Below are 19,306 nucleotides of genomic sequence, written 5' to 3' on the forward strand. Positions count from 1 at the left end.
CTCCATAAATACTTATCGGAATCGGATGATCATTGGATCAATCCTACACCTCTCGACGAGAGGGATCCAATAAAAATATCAGCTGCCATAAATAAGCTGACCCACATGGAGTTTGGCCCTAGTTGCCAATTTAACAATCATGAAATGAGATTTCATACATTTGACATTTAACAAGGTAAAATATAACATCAAAGAACACTTACGAGACAATAAGAGTATATCCATCCATCAACATTGCAAAAAGAAGCTCCGAGAAAATTTTTCCAAATATCAAAGTGCATCCCAACAACCAAATTTCATCCAAAATTGCAGGTCCAAATACTTTTTACAAAAGAGATTGAAATCCAAGGATGATGAGTTATAAAGGAGGCTCTTCTTAATTATATGAGCCTTTAGGAGTTTGATTTGGTCTAATAAGCCTAATTAAGCCCCTAAAATCACTTTAATGTGCAAAATAACAACCCTATTGGTGACGAGCTCACCAAATAGCTTAAAAGTACAAAATAAGCCTTCCTAATGAGGCTGGAATGATATAGTAATGGTGCAAAGGGCTCTTGGAAGGCCAAGATAAGTCCTCCTTGTGTGATGATGAAAAGGAGGGCTCCCAAAATGATGACCAAGGGTGTGGCCCTTTAGTTTCCAAGCAAAACATCTGTGGTGCTCCCAAGTGGATATGGGGCACAATCAAGGGTCTCATGGGTCTCCAATTGGATCAAACATGTCAATGCTCCATCAATAAGCGCTAGAATGATGACACATGCCCCCTATGTCTCTTCGGATGAGACAACACCCCATCTCGGCCCTGGATCAACTGCTAAGTGTCATGTGCAAATGTGTGGCTGACTGGGCAACATGGTCCAAGTGCATCATCATCTTTGTATGGTTGGGGCATGAACAAGTAATATGTGGTGCTGAAGAAGCCCATGGCATGGAAATCAATGCTCTGTTGTGGTGGAGGCTCATGGCTCTCAATGCTCACCTTACAAGTGCCATTATGACCCTCTGGAGGGCTTAGACCCCATATAGGGAGACCAAGTCCAAATGGAGACTCAGCTGCAATCCTGTATAAGATCCAATGCGTTTCCTCACCTTCTAGTGCAACAATTCATTAGTGCAATTTAGTAAATAAGCTTGCAAATCAGGGGCAAAAGTGGACATTGCATGGTGGCATGCCCTTCCAAATGGGCTATAGAAGGTACAAGTGTTTCCCTTTTCAACAAGAGAGGTTAATAAAGGACCCTATTAGGTGGTTTCAACCTTTAAGGGAGTGACAGGTCCATGGTACATCCATCAAATGGCTGGTGTCATGTGAAATGATGGTGGAATGGAGTGGGGCAATAAGGAAGGTTCCAGGCCACATGCCATGGTACAAGGTCAGCTATAATGACGGAAGCCCACACATGGGTGTATGAATGTAGCAGGGAAAATTGTGGTGCATGATGTGTATGATAAAACAATGAATGATTAGCCCCTTAAGGTTGGGTAGTTCATTCCCCACCAGTGGTTGGGACAATCATGGGTTCCTTAATGATGCAAGGGGCACACATAGGGGCCTTAGGAACCAGTGTGATAGCCATAGTGATAGGGGTAGAGCTCATTCTTAGCTTTTGTCCACATGCTAAATCTTTATGTACCAACCATCTTTTGCATTTTATGGTACATATCTTGTTATAAGTGGCCAAATTATGATTTTAACTTTCTTTTTAACTGCATCAACCTTCGGGGCATCGTTTCAAGCCCGAACCAAAGTGTGGGTAAGGGGAGGGGGAGGCTAACAACTTGTGGACCTAATGGACAAATGTGGACCTGGATAGGAAAAGTGTGAAAAAGGATCATAATGAGCAGAGGGGAGTGATATATGTTGATTTGGGGTAGCATCGGATGTGCTCTGGCCATGAAAATTGGTGGAGAGGCTAAAGCGCATGAGATCTCCAAGAACCAGAAATGGTTTGGGGAAATTCCACCCGGTTAGAGAGATATTAAAATAATTAATATTTTTAATGGGTTCCTAAGTCTAAACTTAGGAAAATAAAAATATTAATGGGTATTAATATAAAATTGGGTGAGAATGTTCTAAAAGACATGGATCAAGCCAAATCTAATCTTAGCTGTTGATTAGAGATTTAATATCGGCTGTTGAAGACTCAACAAAAAAAGTATAAGAGGAGGCTTGAGGGTTAGTTGGAGACACACCAAGATTGGTCAGTTAGTTCAATTTTTTGGAGCGGGGTTTGTTGAGAGAAATTGAACAAGTGATGAGTTGCAGCGAAGGGCAGTGAGTGCATAGCAGAGAGGCAAAGATAGTGCCAAAAGACCAACCTAGAGGCATAAGAGGCTACGCAGAGCTAGCAGGAGCCACACAGAGGGCCAAAGTGACTGCACAAAGGCTAGCAGGCCTGCGTGGGTGACGCAGAAGGCCAGAGAGCCAACGCAGAGCAGCAGAAGGCTGATGCAGGGGGCTTCTGAGTGACGCAGAGGCCAGGAGGGCTAACGCAGAGCTTCAAAGAAGTGTCGAAGAGATTTTCGTGGAGCAGACTTGCCGAATATCTGCTTCCGAAGAGAGGTATTACTGCCAGATAGATATCTCTGTTGGGTGAGCCAGTTTGGCACCCTAGTTGTACTCAAGAAAGCTGCTTAATAATAAAACCCTCAGAACTGTTGCACTGGTTTTCCCAAGTTGGGTTTTTCTGGGGACGATTGTCCAAAAATAACGGTGTCCCTTGTGTGTTTGTCTATTCTTTCAGTTGATGATCTGTAGATGGTTGAGACTGCATTTGTGTTTATTTTCAGTATTTATATGGTTAAATAACTTGTTAAAGGAATAAACAAGTAGGTGAAATAAACCAGATAGTGCAAGAAGAATTTCTAACGAGTTAAAATTAGAAATTTCAACAATATATATGGTGTTGGGAAGTGGAACCACGCAACCAAAATTAGAGTTTTCCATGTGGTGCCACTCCTAAAGTTAGTAGCCAATATAGGAGATCCCACGGGGCTAGGGTACAAGATTAACCAGCAAGTTGGGACAAGGGAACAAGAATACAATCCAAGCCCATTCTTTCCACCGTATCCCCCCACTATTCCATGTCCAAATGTGTCCAAGGAAGGCAAACATAAACATCCAATTGCATAATGAAAAGTCACACCTTCGGGGTTTGAAGGCCCACCTTCAAACATATTATCATAAGAAATGGGCGAGGGCACATAATGACTGACTCAGGTGGCAGAGAATGGTGGCACATCGAGCTATCTGGTGGCTGCAAGGGGTTGCTAGCTGCTACCTGAAGACAAATGAAGGAGAAAAATTCTCTTATAGGGGTCACCCATTGCTGGTGGGTAACAAATGCCACTGTGTTTTCTGAGTTAATGAAATTTTTCCAGTGAGATGTTTAGTCAAATAGTTTGTGAATAAATTGTTGTAGGTGTATTTTCTTGTTTGTCAAACGATAATAAAGGCACAAAATTGAATAAATGTTTATATAAACAACCCCTCTCAAGTATTGTAATCACATGGAACCCGACGTAATATTTATCGCTACAATATGTGAATGCTACAACCATTTAATCCACAATTTCTCTAATATAGAAAACCCAAAAACATATATCAACAACGTTGCAAGCGTTACATGGTTATTTAGGCAAGAGTACAGTGCACAAAAATAAAGAGGAACCTGGTCACTACAATGGCTATAATCTTTAGCACCACAACCTATTTGATTGACAACTTCAACAATAAGTTTCACTGCGAAATCAACTTCAGAATAATAGCAATTCAACCCGTCCTCTCCACTAGAATACTAGTCATGCAGAGCTAAGAGTATGGACATCGATTAACAATAACTTGCTCATCCAATAGAAGATGAAACACTTGATACATCAACAACAAAATCTCTACGTCTTGGGTATTAGCTTGGCTAGTAAATAAGAGTATAGTTTGATCTTCAAATCTGTGGGTAACTCAACCAACAAGATGTTGATTTGGGGTAGCATCGGATGTGCTCTAGCCATGAAAATTGGTGGAGAGGCTAAAGCACATGAGATTTCCAAGGCCCAGAAATGTTTTGGGCAAATTCTACCCGGTTTGGGAGATATTGTGTTTATTTCGTTATTTATATGTTTTAAATAACTTGTTTCAATTTAACAATTAGAAGAAATAAACCAGAAGAATACAGATTAAATTTCTAACGGATAGACTCAGAAATTTCAACCCAAGAGAGACACCAACTCTGCCTAAGACAATGATAGAACTTGACCCTCTACTAGAGAGAAACTCGACTTAGCACTGATGTAACATGTTCCCCTCTTCACTGATAATTTAAACCTCATTCATTAGGAGATTCAAACTCTTCTTTCAAGATAGATTCGTTCCTCTTTTGCAAAGAACTCCACTTTAGAGTTATGACAATATTTGGCTCTTCAATGGGTGTGGCTCCAACCTATAAAAGAAGATGATACATTCAACATGAGAATATAAAATCAACCGATAGCACCTTTTACCTCCATTATCTTCTGCAAATCTTCTTCTTCTGGGTAGCACAATGGCGAAATCTAGGTGATTCCACTCTCTAAACCAACTAGGGTGTATAGTTTCAACACTGAAGTTAGCAATGACGGCTAGGGTTTTTCAAACCCTAATCTCTTCTCCAAAAGCTCTCCAAGAATCCTTTTTTCTCAAATGACAAGTGATAGAATGAGGAGAGCCTCCTCTTTTTTCCCCTTTTATAATTTAATGGCCACTTTTGCTCCCATTTTACCTTTTTAATTTTTTTAAAGTCATTTTAGTTATTTTTTACTTTCTAAAATAAAAATGACTTTTCATTAGCCTAGGATATGTTCTCCTTTTCACCCCTTGAACAATTATAATGTTTTTCTTAGGCGAATCATGTTTCCTTATTAAAATTTTCCCCGCCTTAGCCCATGGGATCTTTATTAGGCTAGTGGAACCTCGTCTTATGTCTCCTAAGCGGTTGTAAACATTACATCCTTGGGGCTTCTTGAGCCTTTTTTATACACCTCCAGTTTGTTCATTACTTCAAGCTTCAATATTATCCAAAGCTTTATGAATCTTTATTAGCTTTACTTCATTGAGCCGAGAGGCTCATTCTACAACCCAGTATGAGAGGATGTGTAAGTTTGTCGTCCGTCCGTGCCCCTTTAAAATAAATATAAAAAATAAAAATTATGTTCTAAATAGAAAAATAATGTCGGCTATAATTAAAAAAAATGAATATACGGTAATGTAATTAGAAGTAAAAAAAATGTGTGAATCATATGTTTAAATCTTATACTTTCCAAAAATATTTCAACAAGAGATTTAAACAAACTATTTGAAGATCTATGTTAACTAATTTACGTTGATATCAACTTCATATATATCTATAGATAGAGAAAAAAAAATAAGTTTTTATGGTTAAAATTTTTATTTGGTCGTATATATACTCTATTTAGCATTCAAAAATACAATTTAAATTTTAAACAATTAAAAATAACACATTGTATTTTGCACTTTAAAAAAATTTGTACATGAAGAAATTTGATCCCTTTCAGTTCATGTTAGATCTGTACTTAAGATGGATCTATGCTGGTTTTATGTACAATCTATGTCCTAAAATGAAATTTATATTTCTTGATTATAACTATCCCATGTTATGAAAGTTCTATACCTTAAGTTAATATATACATTTAGAATCTAGAAGAAAAATGGTGAAAACTAACTTTACCTAATAGACAAGTTCGTTCATGTTCTACAGAAGATAAGAACATTGAAGAAGTTATTTTGCATAGGTATTCTAAATCTTTGAGTTTCATCTGCCATGCAGTTGGGAGCAAGGTACTTTCAGAGGTTGCAAAAGACTTAATGGGTTCTACACTTTCCCTGAAGGTATTTGTCATCTCAATTTTTCAAGCTTCTATGGAAGATATTCCATGTTGTTATAAGGAAGGGAAAAAGAAAAGGTAGATAGATGAGCTGCAAAATGACATTTTATTTCATCTGAATTAGTTTCCTTTTGATGCCCTAAATTATAAATCTTGTAAGCAATGATTTGTATACTTCCTGATTTAAGTTTTATACTTACCTCAGTACTCACCAGTTAATATAGCTTCTCAAGCTGGTGAGCTGAGTCTAAATTACTGCTCAAGCTTGGTCAAACTTGGTCTGATTTGACAGGTTCTTCCAAACTTGGCAAGTTTGTGAGAAATTCAGCTAGGCTTGATGACAGACTTGCAATGCAATTCCTAGGCATTTTATAAGATGACTTCTGGATGATTTTTTGCTCATTCTCAGCCCTTTTTATGTTGATTTTCTTCCGAGAGATGATTTTGTTTCTGCTGAAGTGTCTACAATCGATTGGATGAGCTCTTTTGAGAGCTATAGAGGATTGCAGAGATTGGTCGGTTTTGAAATTTGAACTATGCATTTCTATATAAATTTTAATATTCTATGCTGTATGCTATAATTCTATGCATTTTCTGTGGATTTGTCCTGAAATGGAAAATACTTGATTTTATCTCAGGCAATTTGGAATATTATATGCATTTTTGGCTTAGCTGAGTTATTAGAGAGTCAACCCTCCATTTTGGGTTTGCTGAACTGTTTTCAAGTCTGAGTCATTTGACTAGGGTTCCAGATTGTATTATATGGGCCTATACTTTTTTGTCATTGACTATAATGTCCTCTAAGCATTGAATTATGAGTTAAATGTACTTGACATAAAAATAACTATGGCTTTGGATATTCAGCATACAAATGCAAAAAGTGGAAGTCTCAGATGACATTCTCATTCAAGGTCTGCTTAAAATCGAACCTTAAAGTGGAAGAGGACCATAAGATGGTTGGCCAAGAGTGCTTTGTAAAGTGGTGCTTTTATTGTTAATGCAAAGGCGCACCTAGATTTTTAGGGCAAAAGGGTGGTGAGTGGAGGTCCCCTAGCTTTTACCTTAGAGTTATGATAATAGGAAATAATTCAAACATTCTACACTTGAAAAAAAGAAAGAAAAGTCAGGTTCAGTGTGGTATGGAATTGTTTTCAACTTCTCATTACTAGTGCTATGTGGCATTCTCAAAATGACATGCAATCCATTCCTACATGATCAACTATGAGTATATGATAACTTAGTCATGCATTGTGTGTGTATGGGACAACTGCATCTCTCTGAAGAGTTGCATGGATGACACCTGTTGACCACTACTGGTCAACTACCCATGCAGTACACCTCCTTCCTGTTGGCAGAGAAGGATAGCTCCTGAGCGACATGTCCGTGCCAGCCTACAGTCATCGACAGCTTGATCATTTTTGTTGTAAACCCAGTCTGCATGTTTGAAATGTAAATAATCTAAGCAGATCAGAGTCATGTATGTAAAGTTGCCTAGGTGGACCTAACTTTCTAATGACGATCTGCGTCCCGGGAGGTTTTTAGTCTCACCGATCCATGGATCGGCAGAGTTTTCCTTCAAACCCAACCCCAAAGCCGGGATGCATTTCGTTATTAGGACTTTAGAGGAATCCTAGCGTGTTACTCTGCTAGATTATAGTTGTGTCGCAGATCTGGGTGGTCTATGAGGGTCTATGTTAAAGTGGATTCATCCCTTTGAGATGTAAATTGTAAAAATTGTAAAAAATTCATGATGAAATGTGTCTTGAGGGTTGAAAATGTTGTAAATCCCCTCATGAGTCCTAGGTCCTAGGTGCTAGGTGATGATTCCAACGGCTGGGTTTGATGATCCGTCTTAAAATAAATTTAAAATTTTTTTTAATGAATAAAAATAATAAATTCATATATAAAATTAAAAAATTAAAAAAATTAAAAAATTTGAAAAAAAAAAAAAAAAAAAAAATAATAAAAAAATAAAGCATAAAGCAAAAACCCTAAGCAATAAAATAATAATATTTTTGTGGATCACCCAAAACTAGCCGTTGGGATCATTTCCTTTATGTAGGGTCTTAGGAGGTCTTTTTCAGGTCATCTGAACTGTGAGTCTGTACTGAAAGCTCTTCTTGTAAACTGATTTCTGATTAATAAAAAGACTTTGGGGTTCAAACTGGCTGGTGTTACTCTCTGGAATTGCTGTGAGGTGTTTGTTTTTTTTTTCTGCATATTTCAGTTTTCAACAGTTAAAATAGCTGATTTTTTTCAGAGCATTGTGAGTACAGGTATCTTGCTCACGTGCTAGGGTCTGAATGCTGTAGGGTTTTCTGGAAAATGGCAGGTATCTCCATTTTCTCTTGAAATCTAGCAGCATTTCCTGCCCTCTTTTACTGATGCTTGCTTGAGGTGTGCAGGAAACTTTTAGGTGAAGGTTATCTGTGGGCGTTTGGGGAAGTTCTGGGCTGAACCAGCCGACTCCCACAAGCTGTTCTGTGCAGAGCCCAGCTTTTTGTGCCCTGGGTTAATCTCTTAGGGTTCATTTCCTGTTTTACATGAGGGATTTTCTTTATTTCACAGTAAAGTTCAAATGTTTGATATCTTGAAAATGTTACTGTAATCATGGTTAAATCTGGCTGTTCTAGAGCTGTAGAATTTCTGTAACTATTGGTAAATTTTGAAGGTTTTACTCTGAAAATTTTGCATATCCCTGCTAGGCTCTTATTTGCTGTTTTCCAGGGTTATCATTACACTTTTCTGTCCGCCATTTTCCTGTCCACAAAAAAAAAAAAAAAAAAAAAAAATGCATTGAATTCATGCTTCAAACAGGCAAAACGAAATCATTGTTTGAGGGGATCTTCAGATTTGGTCTCAGCAGCATAAAACACTCAGGTAAAATTTCAGCGAATCCGTCTCTCAGATGCCAGGTACGAAAGTCTCTTTCAATTGAAGTGATTCGACTCTGTATTTCCCCGAAAATTTTCTTGGCCAACGCATCTTGTATTCTCAGAAAAGGGTTGCGTTTGATCTTTTTGAAAGTTTCTCTGTCCACTTAGGCGCTATCACAGCTCTGGTGTAGTTGTTTGTGTTTGGCATCAGGGCAGCAAACAACAAGACTGTGCCCATATTAGTTTTTCGATTTAGTGGCTGCCGTGAGGAGAGTTTGTGGCTGCTCAAACTAAAGTCTGAAGACCATACTGCCGCCATCAAATTCGACTGTTATACAAGCCATCGTCTCCAGCTCTGATCGCTAGTGCAAATCTGGAAACCTGTGCGTATTTTCCTTGATCTGCCGGAGCCGCGCATCATCATTGACTATCCGCCATTGTTGAAGACTGTCACGGGTATGCGAATTTATGTTATATGAAATCATTTTTTTTTTGTTCCTCAGTTGAAAGTCAGCGTAAAGCTCAACCGGTTGCATTGCATGCTGTTGGTCTATCGTTTGCATTTGATTGCTCGAATTTCACTAAGACATTGTGTTCCCCAGCGTTTTCCTTTCCCTGGTGTGAGACTGTGACATCGCTTCCTTTTCTGCCTGGAGTTTTTGGCGTGGGGATTAAGTTTTCACGTGTTTTTCTTTGTTGCCTGTTACGTTTTCATTTTGGACGCTTTCCCTCTTCATTTTCGTTCCCCCTGAATCAGAATAATTTCGCCTGTGGTTTTGAATGCGTTGAATCCGCTGTCTGTATTCATAGCAGATCAGCAAATCTTGTTTACGGTCCGTCGTGCTCGGCTGTGCATTTGTTTACTGAATACGCCATCACCTCTCTGTTTGCCGTCGAGTTACCCTCAGCAAATGCGTTTCACGTTTTTTGATGTCCGTAGTGCCTCACGATTAGGGTTTTAGTTGTGGTTTGGTTCCCTTTCAAATACCCTTTGTGAATTCGATGTGTTTTTTTTGGATAGCGTAGGCATAGGCATAGGTTTGTAAATTTTTTTTTTTTTTTTTTTTTTGTTTTGCATAGTTTAGCTTAGGTGTAGAGTTTGGTATTAATTTTTATGACAAAAATCTAAAAAAATAAAAAGTGAAAAGGGATTTGTTTAGATTTTATTTTCTTAGGATTTATTTTAGTCTGATTGTTATGTAGTTCTGTTTTTAATATAAAAAAATAAAAAAATATTTTAGTGAGTTTAGTTTTTTTTTTAGGTACTTTAAATTTAGATTTAAAAAAAAAAAAAAAAAAAAAAAATATTGTTTTCTTTTGTCAGATTAGAATTTAATTAGATTTCTAGATTTTAGTTTTATTTAAAAAAAAAAAAAAAAAAAAAAAAAAAAAAAAAAAACAAAATTTGGAAAATTGTTTTTGCCAGTTCAGTCTTTTATTTATGCTGTATCTTTCACGCTGAAAATCTGAGCATGAAATTGATATCTGGTTTCTCTGTGGTTTGAAGTGATTTATTTCGTTCAAGTTGCTGGATATCGTCATTTGATGAACATTGTGTTTTACTGGATAATTTAAAGCATTGTTCTCTTTTTTTTGATGTGAGTGATTGCTGCCTGTGGTTCATATTCTTATATCGTCCAGTTAGTAATCATTTAAGCACCAAATCTCTTAAGGCACTGATCTATCAAATTAATAAAATCACCGTAGTGCATTTCGTCTCCCGGCCCAGCTGTTTGGCAGTTGGCCTTCGTCTTTCCCTAGGGTCTACCCCCCTTAGCTGTAGGAGACAGGCTTAAACGGAGAGACCGGGGATCAGAGTGACAGCCCCCGGTCTGAGCGTTGTCGTGTCAATTTGCGCGACAACATTTTTTGGCGCCGTTGCCGGGGATAGAGTTTTTCTGTCCTTGGTCCTTGTTTTTCAAGCTTTTCCGTGCTTAGCTTCTTGTTCAAGTGGCGACTCCACTTCCATTATTATCTGCGAGAGTGTACACTAGAAGACATCCAGGCAGTCTGTGCAACCCCACTCCGGATCCTGAAAAGGTTTACAGGGTGCGATCACACAAACTCGCTTCTCGTGCACTCCTTACAAATCTTGGACAAGAAGCCCTTTCTGACGTTCATCTGCTCTTCAGGGGTCAGGTTAGGCGCAACACCATGAGTCTGTTGGGTCCTTGTGATTTCTCTAACATTCCTGGAGCCCCCAATGATATTCCATCTGTTGGGATAGACAAATTGCCTAGCTTTCATGGAGATAATGCCATTACTGTTAATTCCCATTTGCGAGATTTCAACATATGGATTGCTAAGTACGCTAGATCTCCTGATTTTGATCATGAGGATGTCAGGATGACCCTTTTTATCTTGACTCTAGGAGGTGATGCTCATGACTGGTTTACAGAAAAACCTCCTAATTCTTTTGACTCTTTACAATCAATCATTAATTCATTTAGAGAAAAATATGGAGATAAAAGAGAGGGACGACATCTTGTAAGAGCTCTTACTCTGATGAGAAAGAGAGAAGACGAAACTGTTGAGGAATTTAATAGAAGGTTTAATAGCATTATTAAAGAACTACCTCAAGATTATAAACCTTCAGATAAAACTCTCCAGGATTTTTATATTGATGCCTTTGGTCCTGAGCCATCTTATGAGCTAAGGCGTGCTAAACTTACTGATTATCGAGCTTGCCAAACCTTAGCTGTAGAACTTGAGAAGGACAAGGCAGCTTCTGGGAAGTCTGAAATCCCAGGTTATGACAGGGCTGCTACAAAACTGAAGGAAACTAAGGGAAAAGCAGCCCAAGAGCCTGAAAATGAACTTGTTCTCAAATTGCTTCAGAAAATTGAAACCATGGAAATTAATCATAACAAGGAGATAAACACTTTGCAGAATAGGTTAATTCAAATGGAAAGAGCGCAACCGCAAAATTTTCAGCCTCGAAATAATAATAACAGAAATAGTAACTGGCAAAGAAAGGGTCAAACTAGTGAGCAGAGGCCCCCTAATCCGCTTACCAATCTGGTGGATGATGCTCCTCCCTACTGTCGTGCTTGTGCTGATTTTCACGAAGAATCCTCTTGTCCCATTATCAGAAGACTTCTCGATAATGGAATGCTTGGGACAGGTGAGCAAATAAATGTAGTAGGGAGCAAGTTTCCTTTGCCCATGAAGGATTGGATAGAGGTTAAGGAAAGGAGTTATGATGTTGTGAATCCTCAATCCGCTTTTAATATAAATAACCTTGAGAAGGAAGATGACATTTTGGCCAGGTTATATGGTGAGAAACCCTCTCCTGAGAAAATTTTAGAAATTGCTAGAGATAAGGGTTTAACATACCAGAGAAGGGATAGAGATCAGAGCGGGAATCAAATTCCCTCTCAAACTCTAAACCCTGGCATAAACTCTGGAATAGATGTCGATTTGGGGAGTTGGTTTAATAATGCTAAAATCTGGGTTCCTGTATCTGAGATCGCTAAGATCCCTTCCCAAAAAGACAAGTTACTAAAAGCAGTTCAGGGTCCTCAAGTCAACGCTTCTCAACAGAAGATTCGCGAGGTTGATTATCATGATGCTCCTATTTATCTGCAAAGCGTAGATGCTGATAACAAAGACCATCAACCCTTCTTTATCACCTTATTGGTCAATGGGTATAAATTGAATAACTGCATGTTGGATTCAGGCGCATCTGCTTGCGTTATGACTAAAAGGGTCATGGAACAGCTTAATTTAAGAGTTTCCAGACCCTACTATAATATATGTGCCATGGATTCCAAGAAAATCGAAGTACATGGTTTAATCAAGGATTTACAAGTTCATCTTTCAGTTTACCCAGACATCATGGTTGTTATGGATATTGTTGTCGTTGATGTACCTGATGCTTGGGGTATGTTGTTATCTAGAAAGTGGGCCTCTGATCTAGGAGGAAGCATTCAAATGAATTGGTCATATGCTACGATTCCTTCTCCTAGCGGTGATGGTTTTATTAGGCTAAATAGAGAGCCCGAGAGGAAATTTCATGTTGAAGATCCTAAGAAGCCTCATAACGAAATAATTAGAGAACAATCTGACATCGGGAAACACTCTATCATGTCCAATTTCATAATTCCTCCCGATGATAAGATTAGGGCAATCAATGGAGGACCTTATTGTTGGAAGCATTTAAGTTTTTGTACTCCAGATAATGTTCCTAGAGTTAATCAGGTTGGGTCTTCATCAGCAAACATGCATGCAGAACTGAAATTTTCGATATGTCAGGGAATGACCAAATATGGAAGGAGGTGTACCCACCGAACCCGTAATGGAGCATCTTTTTGTTTGAAACATATGCTTCGGGACAGCCATAGTTTGGACAGCTGTGATGGAAACCCAAGTTCCAGTAGTTTAGGAAGTAACCCAAAGAGGGCAAGAGGGTCTGTTGAGAGACAATCATCTGAGAAGGAAGCAACTTCTGCAAACTTTCATCACAAAGGAAGTCAAAATGAACAAAGTTTTCTGCCCATTTCAGACCTGGAAAGAGTTTCAGGAGGTGTGTCCCAGAAATTGCATGATGAAAATTATCTAATTGAAAGGAATCGATTGCATGGTTCTTCGCTGCCAGAAAGGGCTGCTTCTAAAGTCTCATATAGGAGTACAAATTGTTTGCGTTGTATTGGAAGTTGCTGCAATCATGGTGGCCAATGCACATGCAGGGCAAAACAAGGTTCATCTTATTATGAAAAGCATTTACCAAACTCACTGGGGTTTCGTCATAGATACACTGCATCAATGTTGAATGGAATTTTCAAAACTACAAGCTCTGAAGCAACGTGTCAGCCTAAGGATCTCTTACATAAATACATGAATATGTGCCAGTCAGGAGGAGGTAACTATGATTCAGATTTTGAGAACAGAGGTTTGGATTGCATTGATGACAAGCTGTCAAAAAATATGAAAGATGCAGAAGCATTATTAATGGAAGTAACAGCTGAAAAAGAGAAAATGGCAGCATACTTCAGTTTTCAGCCAATAGAAGGGAATGTTACAGCAAGCATTCCATCAATTGATGATGTTCATGAGGCTGATGACACACATAAAACCCTTGGTTCTGTTGCAGCAGTGAACAATGGCACAGCTGAGCACAGCCCTGTGGATTGGATGGAGGATTGTGATGCTGTTCATTATTCTTCTTCTGTTGAAGTTCAACACCAAGGGTGCAAAGGTTGTGGTGAGCAGTTTTCTGATTTACAAACCCTCGGTCCCCATTGTCTCACCATTCATAAGAAGGCAGCTGAACATCATTTTAAAGGATATGCTTGTCTCAATTGTAGCAGTTCATTTACCTACAAAAGAGGTCTTGAGAGGCATGTGAAGGTGCACCATGGTGGAATTCCTCTTGAGAAATGTACAAAGTATTTTTTTATATCCTGTAACAGTCATTTTATCATTGTGAATTGTGATCAGCTGTTGCAGCATGTATTACTCACTCACCCTGAGCAACTCAACAATTCCTTTGGTGCTAAAGAGCAGGTTAACAGTACAGAATCAACAATGCCTTTCAAGACTGAGCAAGACAAGCAAGATGAACCTCTAAAGTTAGGTAATTCCAAGCAAGAATCAGATTGGAAGTTTGATCCTAAGCATAAAATGGAAAGAAATCACATTAGTATGTCTATTCATGGTGAGGATATAGGCAAAGGTGAAGTGAGGACTTTTATTTGTGACACACTGAAAAAATTTTCATGTAGATTCTGTGGGATGAAGTTTAGTCTTCTCCCAGATCTTGGACGTCATCATCGATCTACCCATCTAGATTCCAGATCTACATTCAAGCCCCATCTCAATCAAAGGAATGAGCTTTTCAAACCAAAGTGGAGGATTAACAAGCCAAACTTTAGAATGTCTCAAACAGCGGTAAGATACAAACATGTCGCTGTAATTGCCAGAAAGAAAAGCGAGGATAATGAAGCATTAAAATCTACACAACAAAATCTTTATGTCAGAATGAAGTCAGAGATTGTACAATTGTGCCATGTATTGCATTTACCGGAAGGAGTTACAAAAGTGGTGGAGGAGTCACTTGTTTATGTGATCAACAATTATCAGCTTTTCATTAAACAGAGAAGCTTGGCACAAGCTATTGAGATATGCACGTGTTTGGTGGCGGCCAGTTCCTTGAAATATGAGATGGGTATCGAGGCCTCACTTGAACTTGCAAAATCACAGCTAAACTTTGAGTGTAAGAAGGGGGAGGTCAATTTGGTGTATGGTAAACTTTCAGAAAAAATCTTGAATTTATACAGAAGGATACCATCCACAGCTGACAGTGGAAGTAACTCACAAATTAGAAAATCAGCAAACTGGAACAATGCAGATGACAGATATTCAGACAATAATAGAGCATGTAATGATGAGCATGCCAGAAAACTTATGCATTTCAGCTCAAGCCAATCAATAACTGACTTGCACAACTCCACTGGATTAGATGTTCATCCACATGAAAGAATGGAAGGAACTGGCAATTTCAAAGCTCGTAGAAAACCAGGAACTCAGGGAGAAAGCAACACTACATATCACGTGGAAGAGCACATGAACTGTCATCCAGAGAAACCTATTCTGACTGCCAGAGAGCATGAAATTGATCTACCTAATCAATTTGATACTGCTGAGTTTGATGCTGGTTCTCGATCTAAAGAGTTATCTCAGTGCCAGATGAATGGTTTGCCTTCTGAAAATTGCGCAGAAAAGTGTAAAAAAATACATGCCATCATGCAGAAAGAGCAGTCGGAAGTCCCGGTATCCTGCGAACAGTTTGACAGGAAGCAACAGAGGCTTAACAATTCTATGAATAATTGCAATTTCCATTCGAGTGATGCTAATCCGGAAACAATTCTAAAGGCTGTGAAGCTTTGTAGTGAGGAAAATATCAGAGTTGAGTGGCACAGGGAAAGTTATATTTGTCCCAAAAGGTGCAAACCCAAGGCTGATCCCAAACCTTCTATTCTGCTAATGCCTCTTCCTAAATTATGCTTTGACTCTCTTACACTACAGGTGAATGATCTTGAGGGGGATGCAAAAAACACTGATATCAAGGAGGCATGGGAAAATATAGAGACCCACTTGGTGCTCAATTCATTTGACAGTAAAAAGGGTCACCAAAGAAAAACTATCATATTACTTAATAACTTGAGCTTTGGCAAAGAAGCAATGCCAATACCCTGTGTGATGGATAAAAATGCAATGAATCCATGCCAGTGTGATTTGTGCAAAGATGGTAAAGATCAAAATACCAGCTCAATGACACCTTGGGAGAATTTTTCCTATGTCACGGAAAGGCTGCTGGACCCTTCACTGAGTCTTGATACAAAGAGTTCTCAACTAGGATGCACTTACACCCAACCACAGTGCATTGTCGGGGCATGTGATCGTGTGTATCTTTTTGAGAATGATAATGAAAATGCAGAAGATATTTATGGAAAACCAATCCATGTTGGATTTCCTTATGATGAGAAGGGGCGAATTATTTTGGCGATATGGCTTTACTTTGGGATCGCAAGAATGAAAAAACCGGGAAAACATAAGAAGTTTGACAGCTTGTGGCTGGGACCATACATCATTAGAGATATAGCGGGGCCAAACTCATTCTACTTGAGCAGATTGGATGGTGAACCACTTCATCTACCAGCGAACGGCCAAATGCTCAAGATGTTCTTCAGAGATGATATCTGATGCCATGGGGCATCTTTTGTATTGTATTTCTATCCCTACTCCTTGTCTTTTCAGCATTTTATTTCTGTTTTTAGAATTAGATTTACTTTTCATGTTATTAGTTAGTCAATAAATGAAGAGCTTTTATTTTTCCTGTACTTAATGCATATGATGATTTGGGAATGGACGCTACTTATTTTTATTTGTGTGTTGTATGGATGCAGATTCTGGATTCTCACATTCCTACCAGTGCAGCAACGTGTCCCCAAGTAGAGCCAGATGTTGACCACTACTGGTCAACTACCCATGCAGTACACCTCCTTCCTGTTGGCAGAGAAGGATAGCTCCTGAGCGACATGTCCGTGCCAGCCTACAGTCATCGACAGCTTGATCATTTTTGTTGTAAACCCAGTCTGCATGTTTGAAATGTAAATAATCTAAGCAGATCAGAGTCATGTATGTAAAGTTGCCTAGGTGGACCTAACTTTCTAATGACGATCTGCGTCCCGGGAGGTTTTTAGTCTCACCGATCCATGGATCGGCAGAGTTTTCCTTCAAACCCAACCCCAAAGCCGGGATGCATTTCGTTATTAGGACTTTAGAGGAATCCTAGCGTGTTACTCTGCTAGATTATAGTTGTGTCGCAGATCTGGGTGGTCTATGAGGGTCTATGTTAAAGTGGATTCATCCCTTTGAGATGTAAATTGTAAAAATTGTAAAAAATTCATGATGAAATGTGTCTTGAGGGTTGAAAATGTTGTAAATCCCCTCATGAGTCCTAGGTCCTAGGTGCTAGGTGATGATTCCAACGGCTGGGTTTGATGATCCGTCTTAAAATAAATTAAAATTTTTTTTAATGAATAAAAATAATAAATTCATATATAAAATTAAAAAATTAAAAAAATTAAAAAATTTGAAAAAAAAAAAAAAAAAAAAAATAATAAAAAAATAAAGCATAAAGCAAAAACCCTAAGCAATAAAATAATAATATTTTTGTGGATCACCCAAAACTAGCCGTTGGGATCATTTCCTTTATGTAGGGTCTTAGGAGGTCTTTTTCAGGTCATCTGAACTGTGAGTCTGTACTGAAAGCTCTTCTTGTAAACTGATTTCTGATTAATAAAAAGACTTTGGGGTTCAAACTGGCTGGTGTTACTCTCTGGAATTGCTGTGAGGTGTTTGTTTTTTTTTCTGCATATTTCAGTTTTCAACAGTTAAAATAGCTGATTTTTTTCAGAGCATTGTGAGTACAGGTATCTTGCTCACGTGCTAGGGTCTGAATGCTGTAGGGTTTCTGGAAAATGGCAGGTATCTCCATTTTCTCTTGAAATCTAGCAGCATTTCCTGCCCTCTTTTACTGATGCTTGCTTGAGGTGTGCAGGAAACTTTTAGGTGAAGGTTATCTGTGGGCGTTTGGGGAAGTTCTGGGCTGAACCAGCCGACTCCCACAAGCTGTTCTGTGCAGAGCCCAGCTTTTTGTGCCCTGGGTTAATCTCTTAGGGTTCATTTCCTGTTTTACATGAGGGATTTTCTTTATTTCACAGTAAAGTTCAAATGTTTGATATCTTGAAAATGTTACTGTAATCATGGTTAAATCTGGCTGTTCTAGAGCTGTAGAATTTCTGTAACTATTGGTAAATTTTGAAGGTTTTACTCTGAAAATTTTGCATATCCCTGCTAGGCTCTTATTTGCTGTTTTCCAGGGTTATCATTACACTTTTCTGTCCGCCATTTTCCTGTCCACAAAAAAAAAAAAAAAAAAAAAAAAATGCATTGAATTCATGCTTCAAACAGGCAAAACGAAATCATTGTTTGAGGGGATCTTCAGATTTGGTCTCAGCAGCATAAAACACTCAGGTAAAATTTCAGCGAATCCGTCTCTCAGATGCCAGGTACGAAAGTCTCTTTCAATTGAAGTGATTCGACTCTGTATTTCCCCGAAAATTTTCTTGGCCAACGCATCTTGTATTCTCAGAAAAGGGTTGCGTTTGATCTTTTTGAAAGTTTCTCTGTCCACTTAGGCGCTATCACAGCTCTGGTGTAGTTGTTTGTGTTTGGCATCAGGGCAGCAAACAACAAGACTGTGCCCATATTAGTTTTTCGATTTAGTGGCTGCCGTGAGGAGAGTTTGTGGCTGCTCAAACTAAAGTCTGAAGACCATACTGCCGCCATCAAATTCGACTGTTATACAAGCCATCGTCTCCAGCTCTGATCGCTAGTGCAAATCTGGAAACCTGTGCGTATTTTCCTTGATCTGCCGGAGCCGCGCATCATCATTGACTATCCGCCATTGTTGAAGACTGTCACGGGTATGCGAATTTATGTTATATGAAATCGTTTTTTTTTTGTTCCTCAGTTGAAAGTCAGCGTAAAGCTCAACCGGTTGCATTGCATGCTGTTGGTCTATCGTTTGCATTTGATTGCTCGAATTTCACTAAGACATTGTGTTCCCCAGCGTTTTCCTTTGCCTGGTGTGAGACTGTGACATCGCTTCCTTTTCTGCCTGGAGTTTTTGGCGTGGGGATTAAGTTTTCACGTGTTTTTCTTTGCTGCCTGTTACGTTTTCATTTTGGACGCTTTCCCTCTTCATTTTCGTTCCCCCTAAATCAGAATAATTTCGCCTGTGGTTTTGAATGCGTTGAATCCGCTGTCTGTATTCATAGCAGATCAGCAAATCTTGTTTACGGTCCGTCGTGCTCGGCTGTGCATTTGTTTACTGAATACGCCATCACCTCTCTGTTTGCCGTCGAGTTACCCTCAGCAAATGCGTTTCACGTTTTTTGATGTCCGTAGTGCCTCACGATTAGGGTTTTAGTTGTGGTTTGGTTCCCTTTCAAATACCCTTTGTGAATTCGATGTGTTTTTTTTGG

The 19,306-nt window shown here is 38.8% G+C and overlaps 1 protein-coding gene across 3 annotated transcripts in view; it reads left to right on the forward strand.

Moving 5' to 3' along the window:
* LOC149239975 (uncharacterized) overlaps positions 1 to 19,306 on the forward strand; it is a 438,022-nt gene that overhangs the window by 162,538 nt on the left and 256,178 nt on the right. For all 3 annotated transcript variants that reach the window (XM_089373598.1, XM_089373599.1, XM_089373597.1), the window contains exon 3: positions 5,820 to 5,881. In XM_089373598.1, coding sequence (XP_089229724.1) covers positions 5,820 to 5,881 — 62 coding nt within the window. The remainder of the gene's footprint in view (positions 1 to 5,819; positions 5,882 to 19,306) is intronic.

The sequence above is a fragment of the Pinus tabuliformis genome, chromosome 8, assembly GCF_031772625.1.
Source record: "Pinus tabuliformis cultivar Carrire ecotype Pingquan chromosome 8, CPIR1, whole genome shotgun sequence".
In the NCBI taxonomy this organism is placed as follows: domain Eukaryota; kingdom Viridiplantae; phylum Streptophyta; class Pinopsida; order Pinales; family Pinaceae; genus Pinus; species Pinus tabuliformis.